This window comes from Lampetra fluviatilis, chromosome 11 (assembly GCF_964198595.1).
Source record: "Lampetra fluviatilis chromosome 11, kcLamFluv1.1, whole genome shotgun sequence".
NCBI lineage: Eukaryota > Metazoa > Chordata > Hyperoartia > Petromyzontiformes > Petromyzontidae > Lampetra > Lampetra fluviatilis.
The window spans coordinates 7,334,474-7,355,259 of NC_136285.1; the positions used below are offsets into that span (position 1 = coordinate 7,334,474).

Below are 20,786 nucleotides of genomic sequence, written 5' to 3' on the forward strand. Positions count from 1 at the left end.
GAGTATTTTAACGTTCCAAAAAAAGATTTATTCACGTTTTGTAACTAAAGTATCACACTAAAGCAGGAAGCAATTCAAATATGAAAATTGACGATGCAACATTTTATGCTGAGACAAGCTTTTAAGAAAAACTGAATTTAACATACAAGCAAAAACAGGCTTGCTGATATTTGTTGCAAAAATGTATACCATTTAGACAAAAAACTTGTGTTGGTAGTTCTGGATGGATAATTGTGGTCGTATTTAGTTATGAACATTACAACAGAAACATGTTTTGTGCAAAGCTATCAATATCAATTTGTGTAAAAGGTGCACTTAAAGGGACCTATTTCTGCAAGCTCTTGGGTCTGTAGGTGTGGCTATTTTAGACCAACAAAATATTTCGCATCCAGTTCGTGAGTCATTTGCACCATCACTCATCTGTGAGTTTAAATAGGATAACGGTTGCGTATTATGTTTGATCACTTTTGGATTTGACCCAATATATAAAATCCAATATAGTGGGTACACGCTAGGCCACGATTTAATAATCACAAATTTAAACTTCGTAACTGGACTGATTTTGATGGGAAGTAGATTATTTAAAAGCTATCATCCAACCAGAAATGGCCATGTGTATCCTACCACAAGTATGCAGGTTTTGTTGAATGTGTTAAACTGCAAATAATGCGTCCATTGAACATTAATATTGCATGCTCATGCGTTGATTACTTTGTGCACGGTTTATTGATATTAATCATCTGTTTAGACTCAGCAGTTGGCAGCATATCTTGGGCTCCGCTGGTGATGTGCATAGCACATTGTTGTCGAGTGCCTCAGCGGATTTCTGCTGGCTCTTGCGTCCTCTTGGTGTGGCTCAGTAGGGAATGTGGCGGTTTAAGCGGTAGGAAGGGTAGAGTCCGTCGTAGTGGTATTCTCTCCACGACTCGGTCGCCTCCCGGGTCTGCTCGTACGTCTCTGCGGAGGACAAACAGCGCAACTGAGTGACGGACTATAAACCTAACTGCCACGGCATTAAGCTAAAAGTTTGTTTAACAACACGTGGCTTACAGCAGTAATACTTTTGCCATATTGATGCTTCATGCGAAATGCGATATTTCAAGTTGACAAACAACTCTGTAGTGGCCACCGTTGACGTCAGTTTTATTTTGCACTTTCTTGGCACAGCAACGAGTTAACGTGTAAATGGTTGCAATGATACCAACTTTGCTCCACAGCAAAAAAACACCAGCGTATGACTACCACAAGGATGGAGCAATGAGGTCAGCTCGTGCACAGGAGTGAGATGGATTATGACATCACGACGAGGAATGGCATTGCCACGTCTATCAGTGAATAGATCAGCATGACGATTGTCTCAACTCTAGAAGCACAAAATAACTGCATTTCAAATATATAAATAAAACAAATCAGGCTATGATACTTTGATAACTTGAAAACACCACCACTAATAATCCTGTCCATTAAGCTACCATATTTCTGCAGTTTTGAAATGTGAGAGCAATGTGATCCAGATGAAGATATGTCTGTGGGTTGTGACTGGCCACTCCTTACCAGATCGTTCTTCCTCAGCAAAGTTCTCCCGTGCTTTGATCTGCTCCTCACGGTATTCCGTGCGGCGCTTGTCCGCCAAGAGGCTCTGCGTCTGTTCCGCTGTCCCACACGCGTGCGCATCATCAATGTGACCTCGAACCGAACGGTCACGAAGCCCTGGACCTCCGCCGATGCACATTTAAAAACGAAACTGCAGCGCTTTGTTTGCAGGCTGCTGCTGGAGCGAGGGTTATGATGGGCCACAGGGCTCACTCACTCGCTCGCTCACTCACTCACCGATTATTTCACGCTGCAGCTTGACCGAGCGGCGTGGACGGAGGAAGCTGGCTGCTGTCTCCTCTTGCACAAACACCGCACTCGGATCTGCAAGCAGGTGGATAAAAACCATAGTGCAGGCAGTCCCCGAGATACGAACACACCGACTTTCGAACAAAATGCCGTGAGATTATTTTGACCATCCAATTTGTGAGCGTTTGGTTGTGCTTTTGAGTCCCAGAATCCCATATGATGCACAAGTGAAAATAACATTTATATTTTATTTTCGTGTTTATTTGATGTTTTACTGGATTTACTATACAGTATTATAGTATTACATGCAAATGTATATTTATTAATCTAACAATGCTTCCATTTTTTTGTTGAACCGTATCACATTTCATAACACTAACTGTGCAAATAAATATTGAGTTCCGAGATAGGAACAAATAGACTTACGATTGGGCCTAAGGAACGTAACCCGTTCTTAAGTCGAGGACAGCTTGAATAGTCATAACGCAATTTATTTATACAGGACAATCTCGTTGAGTAAATACATTTTTCTGAAGAGTACTGAATTGGGATGTTTGACTAGTTACATTAAGGAGCTTGGCTTTTAATGACATTGTATTATACATTAAGCATGTGCCCATACTCAGGTGAAAGCCTAATAAAGTATGCATTTTCTCTTACATAAAGAATACCTAACTATTGATAGTAGTGTTAGTTGCTGATAACCTTCATGTCCGACGTTTGAGTCTGGCACCCAGTAACTTACTTTTAGCATTGATGTAATGGTTTGTCATCTAGCCATTTATCAGCAAATCGTAGATATTGGGACCATTGACTACAACCAAATCAGTGCATCCTTTGTGTCCATACCCAGGGCATGTGCTCAGTCTAAACAGGTTCTCTTTCTGTGCACTTCTTGAAACTGGCCCCTCTAATGGTGACATCTTTTACCCGTTTTTGTATTGTGTTCACGAGTTTAACTCGCGTGTTGTTAAAGAGTGAAGCATTCCTGTTGGATTCCCCGAATTGATAATTCTAGGACACCATGAGATGCGTGTTCTTGTGTCTCACGCTTAAGTTGTGGAGACACGCGCGTGTGTGTGTGTCTGGGTAATGTAATCCATTTCTGACCCCAAGACATTTGGAGGCCCGTCTTTCCGGAGCATCCCTTAATACGGAGAACAGGGAAATTCACTGAGTTGCTACCTCGGCTGTGAGGGTTTTTGTAAGTGTCTGGTGTTCAGGTCACGGTGGTGGTGGTGCTACAAGTTGCGTTACCTTGAATTGCCTTCATGAGTGTAGCTGCTCTGCCCTCCTGGATGCCTGTTAAGTAAAACCGTGGCATATTTTAAGCAGTGTCGGGTGAATGCAACAATAACCTGAGTGGATTCACTCAAAAACAAGGAATGATGAACACACACATACACCGAAGCAAACCCTTTCACCTATAGCATATGACATTTATTTGAATTACAACCTTTGCCCATCCACTGCTGGATGAAGGGCTCCATACACAGTGTCACTCTTGAGTGTTTGATTAATGATACTTTGCCGCGGTGGTCATTGCAAGTTGGTGAAAGGGAGGAGTGCCTATGACCGGGTCAGGAATCACATTTTCAGGTTGCCGAGTTCGTAGTGCAGTGAACGAAGCAGTTGGATAATCGTCATCAACTATGATTCATTCACCGCTGGATTAAAGTCTTCCCCAAGGTGCTGCCATCATCCCACGTGGGGTTCTGCGATGTGACAATCCCCCCGGGACTTGTGCCCACACGAGCCGATGTCATCCCTCACTTGAATACAATTAAAAAGAAACATGACCCATGTTATTGCAACACTATATTGCAAGTATGTATATTATTATAAACAACTACATTTTAATTAAATGTGTAAAAAACGTATTAAAACATTTAATGCATTTACAATATTGCAAGGCGAGATCTGAAAAATATGCTTAACAAAAATGCATGTTTATTTGTAATTACATCATTTATAACCATAAGAAAATGCTCATGATATACGGAAATGTACTGTATTGAACTGTACTCATTGTAACACCAAACCCATGGGCTTTCCTTAGAAGATTTTTTTTCATCACGATGAGCGTCCTCTGAGACGTATTCTCCTCTTGTCTGCCACCCCATTGTTAATCTCAACCATCGAGCATCCTCCAGTCTTGCGATGATAACCTGCTCTAGCCCACTTTTCTCAAGAGTCAATATGAAGTCTCTAGCTTCCAGTATACGGCTTCCAATGTATGGGTTCCTCTCCCAATACAATTCTAAGAATGCTTCTCTTCTTGATTTGTGCACCGTTCCATTTTCTTTGTCCATGTCCACGTTTATGAAGCACGTGTCAGAGCGGATAATATTGACTGATGATATATTATAATTGTATTCCTTAGGCACATTGCTTTTCATCATAAAGCTTTCCAAAGCACTCCAGCCCACAGTTGTCCACCTGATTATGAAATCAGTTTCATCTCTGTCCACTTTGAATAACTGACCTACGTTTAGCAGCCGTCTCCGTCTGAGAGTTGTTGATCAACAGTTGATGAACGCAACTCATTTACCTTGAGCTCAACTTTTCAGCCTTCTTTTAAGCTCCTTAACAATTTCTGCAGTTAATTCCCATTGGATATTGTACCGACTCATAGGCGTATATAAATGCACGCCTTTGCTTCTCAGATTCAATTTACGAAAACATCTTGTGTTGCTGTAAATACTCAGAATACACAAAGTACCAACATAAGTATTAAACGACAAGGTGTGACGTGCTTTCCCACAGGAAGAAAGGATATTAGTTATCCATTATTTCGCCCAATTTTGCATTTAGACAGTAATATTGCAGTAATGACATTTGAGTTAAGTTTAAGACTATTTTTTCTTTAAAATCGCATGCCAATTTGCCCAGATGACAGTTTACAGTGAAATTGTCATCACACCATTGGCTCTGTTGTAGGTGGCTGCTGTGCCCCATCCGATACAGAACCCACGTTAGGGAGCCTTAAAATAGGCATGACTGAGTGCCATCTGGTCCATTGAGTTCAATCATGAATTACACATTCTAAATAAAGCAAATGTACCTCCTAGACATCTGTGAAAAAGCTTTATAGCTCATCGGATTCCTCCAGTCTAAATATTCTGATATCTCAACACAAATAATATGTAAAGAATATTGTCAGTGAGAAAAAAAAAATCACGATATGACAGCTGGTCAACTAATTGTATAATTGAGCTTTATACAAATATCGGGTTTAGGGTAGTTCAGCTTTTTCACATAACATTTTTTACTCATTGAATTTAAATGAATTGTCAATGTATGAATACTGTGTGATAACGCTATCACTCGTAAAATAATACAAACTACTCACTATACACAGCACTATTTTATTTATTTGAATACAATTAAAAATAAACATGACCCATGTTATTGCAACACTATATTGTAAATATGTATCTTATTATAAACAACATTTTAATTAAATGTGTAAAAAACATATTAAAACATTTCATGCATTTACAATAGTGCAAGCCGAGATCTGAAAAATATGCATAAACAAAAATGCATGTTTATTTGTAATTACATCATTTATAACCACAAGCAAATGCTCATGATATACGGAAATGTACTGACGATTGAACTGGACTCACCAAGCCCATAGGCTTTCCTTAGAAGCTTTTCCTTCATCTACAGCTCAACTCAGGCCTGTCGGCATGCGTAGCTCACATTCATATTAAGTTCACCAATAAACGGACAATGTAAAACTAAACTACTGTATTTTTAGTTTACCAGATAAGGCCCACTGAGCTATGAAGCTCATTTTCACAAGCGACCTGGCCACAAGTGATAGCTCAATGAAGTGGCTTATCACGTGGGAATTTATAGCAGCCAAATACTCTAAAAACGCACGTTTCTAAATGTGGATGAAAAAGCCGGAGGATCCGGATAAAAATCCACGCGACAACGGGGAGAGAGAGAGAAACATGCAAACTCCAAATATACAGGCATCAGGGTCTGGATCGAGCCCTTCCAACTCCTGTATACCAGGCAAGGTAGTTAACGTCTCGCCACCGTGGCACCAACGTGGCGCCCCAATGTGGCGCTTGAGCTGCAGGGGTGAGTGGTGCTGGGCCTCCGTGAGAGGACGACTTACAGAAGAGCGCAAGGACGAGCAGAGAGAGCGCTGTGCGAGTCATGGCTCCTGCTGGTCCCTCCAAACCAGCCGAATGTGTGCTCATCTAGGCTACACGCCTCTCAAGGTGCGTGTGTGTGTCTGTGTGCGTGTGTCTGGCATGCAGATTATATGGCGACTATTGGCCAAGCAGTGAGAAGCACAGATTGGCCATGATCCCAGTAGTTGCCGATGAAAGTTTTGCTCAAGTTTTAGAGAATGAATTTTTTTCATACAAGTAGCTCACATCTTCACCTTTTATGAAAAAATTCTAAGATTTATACATGTGCCGAAGAGCCCAATGGTCAGATTATTCACAATTTGATCACTTTGCTGTGTGATCTAGCACACTTCAATGAGGAATTACGACAGCACACTACCATCAGTAATATTACTTAAATATCCTGGGTCAACATCTTTCAATGTGATAACTCAAATCTCGCGTTGTGTTAATGATTTGCAACTCAATTTTAACAATGTTACATATCCATTTGATGACATGGTATACTCGGTCAATAAAACAAAACGAAATATAGTTATGAATTTAAACACTTTATTAAAAATAATTTCCAACTCCTTTATAGTTAGGTATTGCATCTTTTAGAACTCAAATCTACATTTACGTTTTACAATTAACAGCATTTGCTTTATATGCAGAAAACATATCATTGCAAAATCAAAACCAAGAAAGTGTCAAGTTTTAACCCCTTATTGTCCAGAGGAAACCTTGCTCAAAAGTGCTGGAACAGTCCCCATCATCGTTCAACAAGATAAACATTCGAGATGAAACTCATTTATGGTTTTACCTCAGAAATTACGCACCTCAAATGTCAAATAAAATAATAATGCTCTTCCATAAGTTTGAATGGTTATTTTTTTTTTACTTTTTGCTTGCTAAAACATCTAATGTGAAATGCGCTAGTCACAACAGCCAACAGAATCAGAAACTCATGGAAGCATTAACGAATTACTTAAAACATGTGAAAACATTTCAGAACACAAAGGCATTGCAGACCAGAATATCAGCTTATGTAGTGGCTTTACGAAAGAGTTCTTCACCTGTCGACCCATATGGCCTGCAGAGAGATATGGCTCGCCAAGACGGAGAAACACGGATCTGAGAGATGCACGAGAGATAATATAGCTGCAGACAAAAGATAAAGATTAGTGATATTATAGCATGAGAAGCAAGGTAGAAGTGAGACCTGGAGAAAAGAGGTCCAGATTAGTTGTTACATGTACAGACGTTTTGAGGACGCCACGTGACGTCAGATGAGGAGACCTGGTTCGCCAGCATTTGCATAAAATTTTTACCACTCCTCATGTGAGGTTTGCATTACTTCCAAGTACTTCTGTTCTGCTTGAAGATGGGATATCCAGTGTGCATGTCATCAGTGATTGACCCCAAATATTGACTAGGATGGTGCAGCCAATGGCTTTAATAACTGCTGCTTTATGACTATTGGGTCTGAAATAGAAGATCCATTTAAGGCATATTAAAGGGGACACAAATTATTGGGTGGCAGGGATTCTAAGTGGTGTGAAGGCACATGGCGGAGCCCCCTCACAGCTGCAGCCTCTCTCCATTCACGAGCCGTCCCTTGATGCGCCACACGTCCTGTGTGCAGTCAACGCGGGCACCGTCAATCTCACAACTCCTCAACCAAATGTATAAAATAGTGCAGAGGTAGTGGTTATGCACTGAACAACTGTGAAATACATTCATGTTTTCGCGTATCATTATTATTTTGGTATATTGCGGTGATGATGGGCAATCCTGAACTAGTTAGTGAGCCACATGAGCAGCCCTTCACCTCAACGGGCCGCACAAGTTTGACATAGTGCTTGCGCACTCATCATGACCCAGCATAAAAGCCTAAAAACACTTGAATCTGAAGCTGGTCTCCCCTAGATCAACTCAGTCTAAAGAGAGTCTTTGGTGCAGGATGCCAGCATCAGCAATCGGGGAGACAAATGCAGCCATGTGCATGTAGCCTGACCAAATGATCCATACTAACTGCAGGTCTCAGCAAAACGCAGCGACATGGAGAATCTTTGTCCTTATTCCGAGTGCTAATGTTGACACATTGCACCAAGGTTCTATTTTAAACTGCATTAACCTCAGGGCGACTACGTCCAGGTTCAAAAAGCAATCAGCAATGGTGTTACCTACCACACCCAGGAATAAAACATGGGCTATTAGGGTCGTAGTGCAGTCTGTTGACCACTTTGAAAACAAATATTCCCCATGTAGCTTTACAAACTGTGTGGGCAAGTGCTGTTAGTTAGCGAGCGCCTATAAAGGTTGGCACAGCACACGAGGGGGTGTCGTGGCAAGAACCACACCCGGCCGCCTTTGTCTCCCCCGGTGCTGATATTTACACATTTACACATCAGCACCAGATACAGATTGAAGGCTGGGTCAACCTAGCGGAGGCTCGGTAGAGGTTCAGATATCACTCCCCACTGACATTAGGTGGCCGGGTTTGTAGTGCAGCGCCTTAACTACGACACCAATGCTCAGAAAAGCGTTCAAAACAGAGTTGCGTACCGAGAAGTCGAGCTCCGTGATGCCGTGGCGTTTCCGAACAATGTCCTTCACCTCATTCTCAATGTTCTCCTGGCTCGTGCCCTTCACCTCGATGTAGTTGCACTCACTGCTCGCGTAGTGGCAGGAGATGGACTGCGCAGATTGAGGAAACAAAAAGGATGTTATTTATTTATCCAAGAAAGTTGTATCCGAGTCTCACGAGACTAACTTATAGATGATCCTGCATTGTGATGCTTGACCGATTTCTGAATGGGTAGTGTAAATATTAACTAGAGAATACACGAAATGAGGGGATAACGTGACATTAAAAAATCCCTACTGATAGGTCAGCCACCTATTTTCTGTATTTACATTTAATATTCACCTTCCAGCTCTACCAAAGTCTCAAAAACGATTATTTACGTGATTAACCCATCCATTAAATACCTGCTTGCATATGTTTTTAGTACCCCAACACACCACCATCCTACTACCTGCCCACACCAACTGTAGTCAGTTTTATTCAAGCATGAAATAGAAATAAAAATGTCACCCATTGGCAATTAACTCAGCCGTTTACAGTGGTTTTCCTTTGGAAACCCTGGCCCTTTTATGCAGGATGCCCAATTTCCTCCACTGGACCATGGCCACCAATGGCGATGAGCAACGGCCAACTTGACTTGAGACATGAATAGAGTGCAGCGCTTTCGTGACTGCAGCAATTCATATTCTTTGGGTCTTTCGGTAAAGTCACGTCGATAGGCTCATCTGATCCTCCTGATGACGAGTTTTTTGTTATTTTCTTTCAACCTATCTACGTGACTTTACCGAAAGACCCAAAGAATATAAAAAAAAAACTTGTTTCAGTGCAGATGACGGTAGTGGTGGAAGTGGCCCCACCTTGCGGAAACCATCAGTGTTGTTCATGCCGGATCCGTGGATGAGCAGGGGATGGAAGAACACGGTGTCACCCTCCTCCATGTCCAGGTGAACGCGCGGCATCGTCGGGTCATAGTCCCGCACGCCGTGATACATCTTGTTCACGCCGCCCTGCGTGCATGCACACAAAGATCCTTTAACTCACTGCTGGGGCAAGCGCTGTCAGTAAGCACCTATGAAGGCCGGCACGGCAAACGAGGGGGTGGGTGCTGATGTTTACACACCACACCAAATACGAATTTAAGGCTGAGTTGACCTAGGGGAGGACCAGGACCGGTTCAGATATTTGTCGCCACTGTTGGCCATAAGCAGGAACTGAATTCATGCTGCTGAGTTCATAGTTCAGTGCACTAACCACGACAAAGATCCCCTGTATCGCCTCAACAGACTTTTGGGGCAAGTCCTGTTAGCGAGCATCTATGCAGGCCGGCACCACACCTGGCTGGCTTTCTGCCTCATGGCGATATTCACACATTGCACCAGATACTACTCATTTGAGGCGGATTTGACCTCGGGGAGGCCTCGGACCAGTTCAGATAATAATCGTCAGTGATGTTGGCCATGAGCGGGAATCTTACTCGGGTCACTAGGTTCGTAGCGCAGCACGCTGCACTCCCACACACACGCATGAGGATGCCCATTTGCTGAGTGCACAAGTCATCTGACTGGCTGCATGAGTCCACCAAACCAGCGATATGAGAATAAACAATTTACGAACATTACAATTTGCTGATGAGGGGTAATGAAGTGAAAATGTGTAAATTTACAAGAGGCTTTTATTTTATTTAAATGTGACCCTGAACCACCATAATTTTTAAAATTGTTGCTGTGGATAAATCGTTACATGCCTCATGCGGGAGATAGACTCATTGGTTAAGCTCGCCAATGAAATCTGCTCCATTATTGTCAAACACACACTTTGATGCGTGTATTACAAGTGAAACAATCGATTTGAATCCATGAATGGATACACAGTTACGTAGCGGTGACACACGAGCGAATGCACAAGGGAACGGGAGGTGGTGCTTTGTGCGACTATCGCGAGTGTTGCCGCTTATTGGCGAGGAGGCTGCTTGCCCTTGCCGCACTCACCTCCCACTCGGGGTAGTCGTGCTGCTTGAGCTCCCCCTTGTGAGTGCCGGGCAGCACCACCAGGCAGCCGTTCTGCCGGTTGATGGTCTGCATGGCGGTCCACGAGCACACAATGCGGTCGGCCGGACGGAAAGGGAAGTAGTGCAGGTCTTGGTGCATCGGGTGGCGTGACGTCTTGGAGCCTGGGAGGGTTGTGTGGATGGGTGGATTTGGAGGTCAAAATTCTCAGAAAAAGTTTATAACCTGAGTAAATAACCCTTTGGGGTCTACACAGTTATTTTCAAGGGTCATGTCGCATTCTTCCTATCTGTATCACTTGTATGAATGCGTAGCAACTTTAATATTAAAACTGTCTCTTTGAACGCAACATAGTAAGTAGTAACCAATGAAAGGTTCTGCTTTCTATCGGCTTAAGTGTCACACTTCACATGAGCCAAATTACATGGTTCAGTAATGATCGGGATCATATATTCTATCGAAAGTATAATTGCCGATTTGGATTTAGTACCAGTAAAAACCTGCATCAACAAACTTTTGTAGAGTTTGGGTTCAAACTTTTTTGTCCAAAAATGTTGAGTTAATAAAATATTGGTGATTGGAATAGTTTTTAGTTTTAAGCATTGACTCCACTGTATTAATGCCAAATTACAGATTTCTATCCCATCTAGAACATTCTATTAAATATAAAGAGGCCGGTAGCATCAGTGGTCATGTGCTCTGATAAAATCTCAGTGATCTAGTTTGGATTCCAGGCCACGGGCACTAATAGTAATTATTGTTGTTGATGCAGCTGGCTCAGGCCTCCTGTAGTCGATTAAACATTAAAAAAATGTTGATAGTAATTAATATTTATAAGTCCACAGACATTTGTATATCAGAGGTGAGTTTATCTGGCGATTATTGTAATTTAACACTTCATCAAAGTATTACATTTATACCCTTGCAATGCAGCAGTTATATTTAATGACATTAATAGTGCAATATTTAAATCTACCTATTGCACAAGTTTGTTATTTTTGTGAAGTGCAGTTTCAGAACTGGAACAAGTTTCTCTTTAAATCAGGAACTGACATCTTTAAAATGTCCAAAGGGTCTTAACATATGATCCAACAATTTAAACACATGCAAATTAAAAGCAGTCCTAAAATGTGAGCAAATGAAGGGAGGATGAATTATTACCAGGGTCAGGAGGTTTGTTGATGAGCATCGTGTGCATGGCCATAATGTTGGATCCTGTGAAAGCTTCCACATACTGGACGACCTGCCAGTTAATAAACATTAAACTTTAGTCACGAAATAAACACTTTGCACATGTTTTAAGGTAAAAATCTATTTCATTAGCTGTCCTGAAAATGAAGAGTAAAGTGGTTTCACTTGGAACAGAACTCTTGCCGACTTTTCACAAGTGTCTCAATGATTAATTCATGTCAGGCTACGTTTTCAAGTCAAGGCAATGCACAATGAGTGGTAACAAATGTGAGCGGTTTAAAAAAGTCTTATGGTATTCTCTGGTAAGCACAGCTTGACCTGGTAGCAGAAAACCCCCACTAAATAAATGAGATGTAAAAGCTGGATAATATGAGCTCCATTGACCCAGCATTGTGTTTGCGGTGGTGTTTTTTGTATCTGTGCTGTGTCAACAAGAGGCAGGCACATGCCTTTGGATGCTCGCAGTACTCGAACAGAACAGGATCATTCTGGAAATCTTGGACCTTGGTGATAGCTTTTTGGTCCGGGACAAACTCGGATTTGGCTATGGCAATGTCTCGCATGACCACCATGCCCGGTACGGTCACCTCCAGACGGCAAATCTTTTCAAACTGGTTCCTGTGTGTGTAGAGGGCACTGCTTTAGTAGGGCAAGTTAACAAGAAGCCTTTTAAAAAGTGCAGCTTAAAATTGGATGCACAACACTGGCAGAGCACTTCTTAGGACACTTTTACAAAACAAAGCAAGCTGAGATTCAGTAATGTTCAGAGACTGCTTGTGCTGCTTGGATGGTAATAAAATGTGTCTGGAGTGTTGTGGGTAATGCAGGAGTGATAAAGACCAAGCTGCATGTGGTGAAAGTTTCATGTATGCAAGCCAAAATGTATAAAAGCACATCATTTGTTTAAATTAATAACCTGTATTTATCCAGATCCGTCTTCGGAACCAGCCCTTTGATGACGATAAAGCCATTCTCTTCGTAGAATTCTCTCTGTTTCGGTGTCAGAATTCCATTGTCCAAAGAGTATCTGGGAAGGAGGGTAAAGGTGATTATTATTACATCAACAAGCTCCGATTTAATTTGTCTTGCCTTAACAATTGCATGCAGTGTTATTACTTGAAATCAAACAAGTGTCATGAGTTGTACTTTTAATACGTACCTGAATTTGAGTGGGATGTTGGGTTGGTGCATTGCCTGAGTAGCTCCAACATGATTGGGGTTCTCATAACCAACTTAAGGAAAATCCACATTAATAAATATTAAACTACAACTTAATGGACTATCACTATATATTCACATCTTGTATTAAGCATGCTGTTCATACAGAGTATATGGTATAACTCTACTCTTAGGTCATTAAGTGTATCAAGATTCTGTCTTAACACCCTATGTTGTCTCTCAGAATAAGGTATCCATGCCAACCGAGATTCCTGATAACAGCCCAGTCACTGATAAATGCACAAAAAAAACACTTTAAATTTGTACTGCCACAAAACATAGCTACATAAATTTTTGAAGGTCCAATGACATCAGAGAAAAACTTAAATTATTGCCACTGCAGATCGGATAATTTCAGGCAAATGACACTGATGCAAGTTTTGTTGCCCGTGGTGTTGTGAAGCAGGGCTGTGCACTGCTGTATGTGACCGACTCTACAAGAAGTACTGATAACAGTGGCAAGAATAGTCAAAGATAAAGATACAGCCCTGTAACTGCATGGTCACGCCAATACTGGCGAAAGGGGTCACCGTTAGAGGGAGCTCTAGAGAGTTCCCTTGATGGCATCTGGCATACCCTTCCATGATGAGCTCTTGTCTTGGAAGAAGTGATAGTACCTACGTTTTACCCCACCACACATGATCTGCCGGTCGACGGTGGTGTATCCATTTATACTGCTGGGTGGGAACAGAGGCGGTGGGATTTAATAATCTTGCATTGTTTAAACTTTTGCGCCGGGAAAACGAACCAGCGATCTCTGGATCACAAGTCCAATGTACTAACCAATATTTCACGACATGCCAAAAAATAACTTATATTTAGGACAATGTTTTTCAAGGGTCTACATGACCTATGATGAGCTTATGGAAGAACGGCCAAAGTTCTGTAGGTGGATAGGCACTGAGAGCGGCACTAGTTTATAATCTGTCAGCCTTTGGACCCATGATGTCGTGCAATGCCCTGTGCTCTGCATGCGGTTTTTGAAAAGTTGTATTACTTTTATTGAAAACAATGGAAGTTAAATTATGCAACTATATACATATCTGGATAAAACACAAAGTAATGTGGTCAAATTAAGCACACATTTAAAATGAGAGGTTTGGCATTTACTATTGATAATAAGTTTTACCCATACCATGTGTCAAATATGATGTAACCATAATACTAATGCTAATTAATTACCCATAAAAAAGTGTCACTGACCCTCAAAGCTCTTGTTCATGAGGGTCCTGCATAGGGATATTTGACCAATTCCATAAATAAGTATTTGGCATATGATGGGGAAACCAGAGAACCCATGGAAAATCCACAAACGCAAAGGTAGCATTCAACACTGCCAAATCCTGGCCACCTCGCAGTCTAATGCCTACAACACCTGGCAAGCCGCGGTAGCCACCCATCCAAGTACAAACCAGGTTCAACCCTGCATAGCGTCCGAGACCAGATGACATTAGTCGAAATTAGAGTAGAGTACTTTGGTTAATAACTAAACACTATATACATACAACTAATGTTGTTGCATGGTCTTAATAAAATAACCACATTCTTTCCAAAGGTTGTATTTTAACCAGTACCGGGCCTCCTGATATTTAATGCATGCAAAGCACTTTGTTAATCAACTCCTGGATGAAGGCCTCCGCACAAAATGCAGGTCGTGGGGTTTATTAGACCATACTTCACCACGCTCGTCAGTGCGGGTTGAAGGCAGGACGCATAGAAGCTCAGTACAACAATGGCTTGTCCTCATCTCTGCTGCCAACCATGCAGAAGACCCTTTAACAATCTGTGTGTGCGTAGTGGTCGCTCATTTGAACACTATCCAGGCTCAAAGCCTGCTTAGCTTTAGAGGTGTGCTCATGACATCTGTAGCATTACGGCTAATTTGGTGTTAACTCGTTATAAAAATGTTAAAATCGAGACAGCATCCACACACAGCCGTTGTGGCCGAAACGTCGTGAGAATTATTTTATTATTTCCCTTCTACGTGACTTTACCGAAAGAACCATGCGTTGTGGCCGAAACGTCGTGAGAATTATTTTATGTTTTATTTTCATTATTTTATTATTTCTCTTCTACGTGACTTTACCGAAAGAACCAAGAAGATGAATCCCTGCAGTCACGAAAGCTTTAAATCGAAAAATTGTAAAAGTAGGTTTAAACATCTTGATTTGAAGCTTTCGTGACTGCAGGAATCCATACTCAACATCACTAAGTGCAGTTACAGTGACAAGCATCAACCAACTTGCGCTTATTTACAAGGCGTCAAATAATGTGGAGTTTAAAAGTACTCCTGAATTAAAACACTTGTTTGTGCAGTGTCTCTTCTCCCGCAGCTGTTCCCCCAACAAATGCAATCCCGAAAATAATAATAACATCAATCGCATTCCACACGACTCCATATGACCCACGTGTAACAACAACAAGACGCGAACTTTATCCCGAGCCGCTGAGCGTGACCGCCCCAGTTCAAGTTCATGTATTAGGTGTAGCCCTGTGAGCCATTCGGCTCTTGAATCGGGTGCAACCGCAACAAACAAAAAACATGAACAAAAAATATCTTAAAGTGAATATGTGACTAAGTGCAAACAGAAAATCCAAGAAAAGACAGCAAAATATTGCAGAAAAAAACACCGTACACCAACGCTGTGTGCAAAAATCCCAGTGGGATGCAAGTCAAACAACAACAAGCACAAGACAACTTAGATTAAGGCCATCAGTCTAACTCTGTACTACAACAAACAAACATCACCAAAATAAAGCCATGAAAGCAATGAAAAAGCAATCATAGGAACTGTGACGGAATTTTCACAAGAAATGGCATAAACAACATGTACTACCAAAACCTTGCAGCCATAGCTGGCTGCATGAGCCATTCCAGTAGTTGCACACACACACACACAGCGGTAACCACGAGGCGACGTCGCGAGCAATGGGTGAAGGATACGAGGGACAGCGTGGACTGTGGACGTCCCTTCAGGTGTCCGAGGTGAATCAGCAGCCGGGAACTCGCAGCGGCCATCATCGCTCGTTCACAAGCTCGTCTCTACACCCCTACTACCGCCCCAATGTTACGCTCCCCGCTGATTGGTCGCGGCGCGTTCACCACGTGCCGCGCGTCGACCAATCGCGTGACAGAGCTGACGTGACTCACAAAGGGGGCGGGGGGGGGAAGAGGAAATAAATGGCGGCCGAGCAAAATAGCCGGCGCCATCTTGGTAAGGGAATGGAGTTTTAATGTTTATATGGAAGATAAAGTATATGTATAGCAAACACACTCACATGAACCTTTTCTTATGATAGTTGAGCGAAAATATCGTTTGCTCGAAAGATTAGTCACTAACGCGGCTCTTGCGCGAATTTTTTTTATTTTTTCATGGTACCCTGTGCATGAATTTTGTTCATGTACGGGTACCTTGTGCTTGAATATTCTCAACAGACAGAGATGATGGTCGACGTATGAAGGCAACGTTATCACAGTTAGCATGGAAAGTTGGGGGCAACCTTGGTCCAACGGTTCAATGACATGTCAACGTTGTCATAACCTTGAGCCAACGTTGGAATGACGTTGAACCATCGTTGGTAATTGTGCCAACATTGAGCGAGCCAACGTTGGCAAAATTACGCATTGTTAGGTAATAAAGTTCGAAAGAAGTTCAACATTCAACATACACAGAATAACAGTGCTCTGTTTTACCGACGCAGGAAGGGACGGCCACACTTTTAACTATTTCGAATTGGTGGTCTCAACAATATGGCCAAGTGTTCACCTCGTTGTGTGCTCTATGCAAGGCTGAGAGCATTCGTTGTACATGCAATGTGTTGGCCATGACCTGCACGCAAGGCATGATGGGAGTCGTGCCTTCCTGCTGTTTGTAAGCAGCACATCTTTAGGTGTTATTTATATCTCGGAAACTCAGCAGGGTTGAGCCTGAATAGTATTTGGATGAGTGGCCACCTTGCGCAATAAGTTATTTTAGTGTGTCGGGCTACATGGTGGGCAGCAGAGGGCAGTGCAGCAGAATCCAGTTTTGTATTGTACTTCTATGCTCCCATGTTTCAGCTCCCTGCATTTCCCACCCGCATTGACCAATGTATTGACAAACATGGCTGTAGATGTTCATATACGAGGTGCAGGGTTGTTGATCGAATGCCATTGTACATAGTTTTCATGATATCACATTATTGTTTGTTTGAAATGATTGGTTTATGAGTGATTTGTCTGCCCAGTACGGCAGATTGTGATCTTCGTGAGCTGTCGTGGGACAGCAGCAGTGAAGATAATCGAGGTTTTGTTGTGAGACGTTGGTTCTTAAAGTCGAGGGATAAATCCATGTGGGAGGATTAATTGAGAGGAGAGTAGCGAGAGGGATGGAGTGTGCGTCTGTAGAAAATGCTACTTAGGGAGATTACTACACACCGAGATATTGAAAAGTGCACAGCTGCGTGTGGGGAGGCTTGGACACGTGTGTGTCATGCAGGGTAGGCTTGAATCTTACAGGGTAGGCTTGTACACCCCTAGCTGCCACTGCTATTCAGTGGCCTAAAATACAATGTTTCGCTCCGGATGATCGCTGCAAAGTATGATCTGTGTTTTGATATAGTGTGCTGATCTTAAAGGTCCATTGAAAAATGTTGATACTCCGACTGATGGCTCCTGCTGTTGTGGAGTGACTCATGCAGCCAGCTATGGCTGCAGAGTTTGGTAGTACATGTTGTTGACGTCGTTTATTGTGAAAATTCGGCCACAGTTCCTATGGTCACTGTTTCATTGCTTTTAAGGCTTTATTTTGGTGATTTTCGAAAAGTTTTTTGGTTTGGCCATGTTTGTTTGTTGTAGTACAGAGTTAGACTGATGGCCTTAATCTAAGTTGTCTTGTGGTTGTTGTTGTTGTTTGAATTGCATCCCACTGGGATTTTTGCACACAGCGTTGGTGTACGGTGCTTTTTCTGAAAAAAATTGCTGTCTTTTCTTGGATTTTCTATTTGCACATAGTCACTTTAAGATGTTTTCTTGTTCATGTTTTTGTTTTTTGTTTGTTGCGGTTGCACCCGATTAAAGAGCCGAATGGCTCACAGGGCTATACCAAATAAATTAAACTTGAAAACTTGAGTAGTACAGGGTAGGCTTGAATCATACAGGGTAGGCTTGAGTCATATAGGGTAGGCTTGAATCATATAGGGTAGACTTGAATCATATAGGGTAGGCTTGACTCATATAGGGTTGGCTTGAATCATATAGGGTAGACTTGAGTCATACAGGGTAGGCTTGACTCATGCAGGGTAGGTTTGAATCATGCAGGGTAGGCTTGAATTATATAGGGTAGGCTTGACTCATGCAGGGTAGGCTTGAATCATATAGGGTAGGCTTGAATCATACAGGGTAGGCTTGAATCATACAGGGTAGGCTTGAGTCATATAGAGTAGGCTTGAGTCATATAGGGTAGGCTTGAGTCATATAGGGTAGGCTTGAATCATACAGGGTAGGCTTGACTCATACACGGTAGGCTTGACTCATACAGGGTAGATTTGACTCATGCAGGGTAGGCTTGACTCATGCAGGGTAGGCTTGAATCATACAGGGTCGGCTTGAGTCATGCAGGTCAGGGCGCCAAAGTGGCGAGATGTTAAATACCTCTCCTGGTATATAGGAGGTCGTGGGTTCGATCCCGACCCTGACGCCTGCTGTATATTTGTAGTTTGCATGTTCTCACCGTAGTCGTGTGGATTTTCTCCGGTTCCTCCGGGGTTTCCCTCCACGTTTAGAAACATACATTTAGAGTATTTGGCTGCTATACATTTCCACACGATAGGTCACTTCGTTGAGCTATCATTTGTGGCCATATCGTTTCTAAAAAAGAGCGATGTAGCTCAGTGAGCCTTACCTGGTAAAATAGAAATAGTTTAGTTTAGGGCCTCGATTAAAAACTAATTTGTTTAGAACTGCTTTTTCTGTTTAGTTTGTAATCCTCCCCCGTGTCTCCGATGAGCACGGTTGACTACGTACGGTGCTAAAGAAGTTCAACATACGAGTCTGTCAATGTCACATTACACAAGACCTCCCTCCCCGACTCACATCAACACAGCATGTAAAGACCTCTGATCAAATATGGGACCTTTCTAAAGTCACAGACGATTACACGCGTTATTTTCAAAGTGGTATCCGTGGTATCGATATCGTTAAAAATGTATTTGTACGGTTGGCTCTGAATCACTGGGGCTTTAGAAAGCTTCGGTCCACAACACTTAGCCTTTATTTAGTAGTGTCCAGCAGAGGGCGCCTATAAGGCATGATTGAAAAAATCGGTCATGAGACCCAGCTGACGTGTCTGTTAAACTTGTTTTAAAATATCATCATCATCATCGATATATAAAAGGGATATGTGTGTCTGTTCGAAATGTTTAGCATACTTCCCGACATGCAACAAACTTGAAATTTGGCATGTGGGTAGCTTCCAGACTGTACACAATGCTAAAAGTATAAAAATAGACTTTTATAATTTGGGAGGGGGGACGGGGGGCGCAATAATGCATATATTTTACACGGCAAGTGAGCGGTGACATCACACCTGTCACATCTGTGACGTCACATCTGTGATGTAACCCGCATGCGGAGCGTCACGCAGTGTGCCTGCTGACGTCACGCATCCCCCCCCCACCCTCCGTACGCATATGAAATCCAGACCTTTGAAGACAGGAAACTCAACACACTCGTCAATAACACTGCGGCCTTGAATTGCTAAATATGTATAATAGGCAATTACCATTTTTCATAGCAAAACAACTCTTGTTATAAAAAAAACAACTATTGTTATAAACATTTATAATAGGCTATTACTATTTTTCATAGCAAAACAACTCTTGTTATTGACGAATGTTTTGTTGTTGTGTGGTTGTGCACTCCTGTCGAGGCAGCATCCCCAAATACAGGCAGACCTCGCTTAGCGCTCAAGATGCGTTCCTGGAGAAGTGAGCGCTAATCAGCACTAATTGGTGTCATTATGCCATTATACACTGTTACTTGTTGAACGTTGAAGTCAAAGAGTTGGTTGATCACGCAGATTTGGGAAGGGGGAACATTTACCACAAGATGGCAGCACAGCAATGTTTCCTGGAGTATTGAGTGAGGCTTTCTTCCCGGTTAAGTAACATTCAGCCTTCAGTTTTTTTACAAGAATTACCCGCAAATGACGTTGGTGAAAGAAGGGAAGTTACAGCAGCGAATAAATCATCACGTTGCAGACACTGAGTAGCAAACACACTGGAGAAAAACAACCTTCAAGTAGTGCATGCACCATTCAAGTAACACCAGCAGGTAACACACACGTGCAAGAAAAAAAGGGAGATCTTAAATCAAGGGTGACGTTTAAAAAGGTCAGGGATTAAAGCCAAAGCCACGACATCTGCTAGCCACGAGTGGGCTTCAGGAGAGAGTTCATGTGATTTGCTCGTCCTCCGTTGTGGCACATGTGAGTGGTGTACTACGTGGTGCATCGTTTGGGTTTCGTGGCTACAATCGTACTTGTGTGTGGTTTGTCTTCAATGTATACTCAAGGGTATCCTATGCATCTCTATGTGTTATGAAGAAGGGTCACTGCCCAAAACGTCGCATATATTTTTTCAGGTCAGTGTTAATCTATCCTATTAGTGTGTGAGCCTCTATATTGGGTGTACTTTTCGGTCAATAATTTGATGTGCATGGCCACATTCAACATTGTGGGCTTGTCTTTAATCTTACATTAATACGGTGGTGTTTTTGGAAAACCGTTGGGCTTGGCTGACTGAACAACATTTTTTCCCCCACAC

General features: G+C 42.3%; 1 protein-coding gene across 3 annotated transcripts; it reads right to left on the bottom strand.

Moving 5' to 3' along the window:
• Positions 1-677: 677 nt before the first annotated feature.
• Positions 678-16,049, bottom strand: PHYH (phytanoyl-CoA 2-hydroxylase). 3 transcript variants are annotated; one of them, XM_078860870.1, is made up of 13 exons: positions 15,928-16,049; positions 12,925-12,959; positions 12,682-12,792; positions 12,215-12,383; positions 11,736-11,817; positions 10,557-10,738; positions 9,426-9,575; positions 8,547-8,678; positions 7,055-7,139; positions 3,100-3,144; positions 1,831-1,917; positions 1,555-1,653; positions 678-957 (listed from the first exon to the last, which is right to left on the bottom strand). In XM_078860870.1, the coding sequence occupies exons 1-13, from the start codon at positions 16,003-16,005 to the stop codon at positions 857-859; spliced, it is 1,356 nt and encodes a 451-aa protein (XP_078716996.1). In that variant the 5' UTR covers positions 16,006-16,049; the 3' UTR covers positions 678-856. The 3 variants fall into 3 exon arrangements, with proteins under 3 accessions (XP_078716996.1, XP_078716995.1, XP_078716997.1); XM_078860869.1 differs by having other exon boundaries at positions 696-957; positions 12,925-12,986; XM_078860871.1 differs by lacking the exons at positions 678-957; positions 1,555-1,653; positions 1,831-1,917; positions 3,100-3,144 and having other exon boundaries at positions 5,199-7,613; positions 12,925-12,986.
• Positions 16,050-20,786: the final 4,737 nt, after the last annotated feature.

What these genes read in the sequence shown, in the direction of transcription:
- PHYH (XM_078860869.1), bottom strand. Translation starts at nt 16,005, where the DNA reads ATGATGGCCGCTGCGAGTTCCCGGCTGCTGATTCACCTCGGACACCTG. An exon ending in CACAGTCCACGCTGTCCCTC is followed by an intron (nt 12,987 to 15,927) that starts GTATCCTTCACC and finishes GTTGGTTATGAG; the next exon opens with AACCCCAATCATGTTGGAGC. An exon ending in ACGACTACCCCGAGTGGGAG is followed by an intron (nt 9,576 to 10,556) that starts GTGAGTGCGGCA and finishes GCATGCACGCAG; the next exon opens with GGCGGCGTGAACAAGATGTA.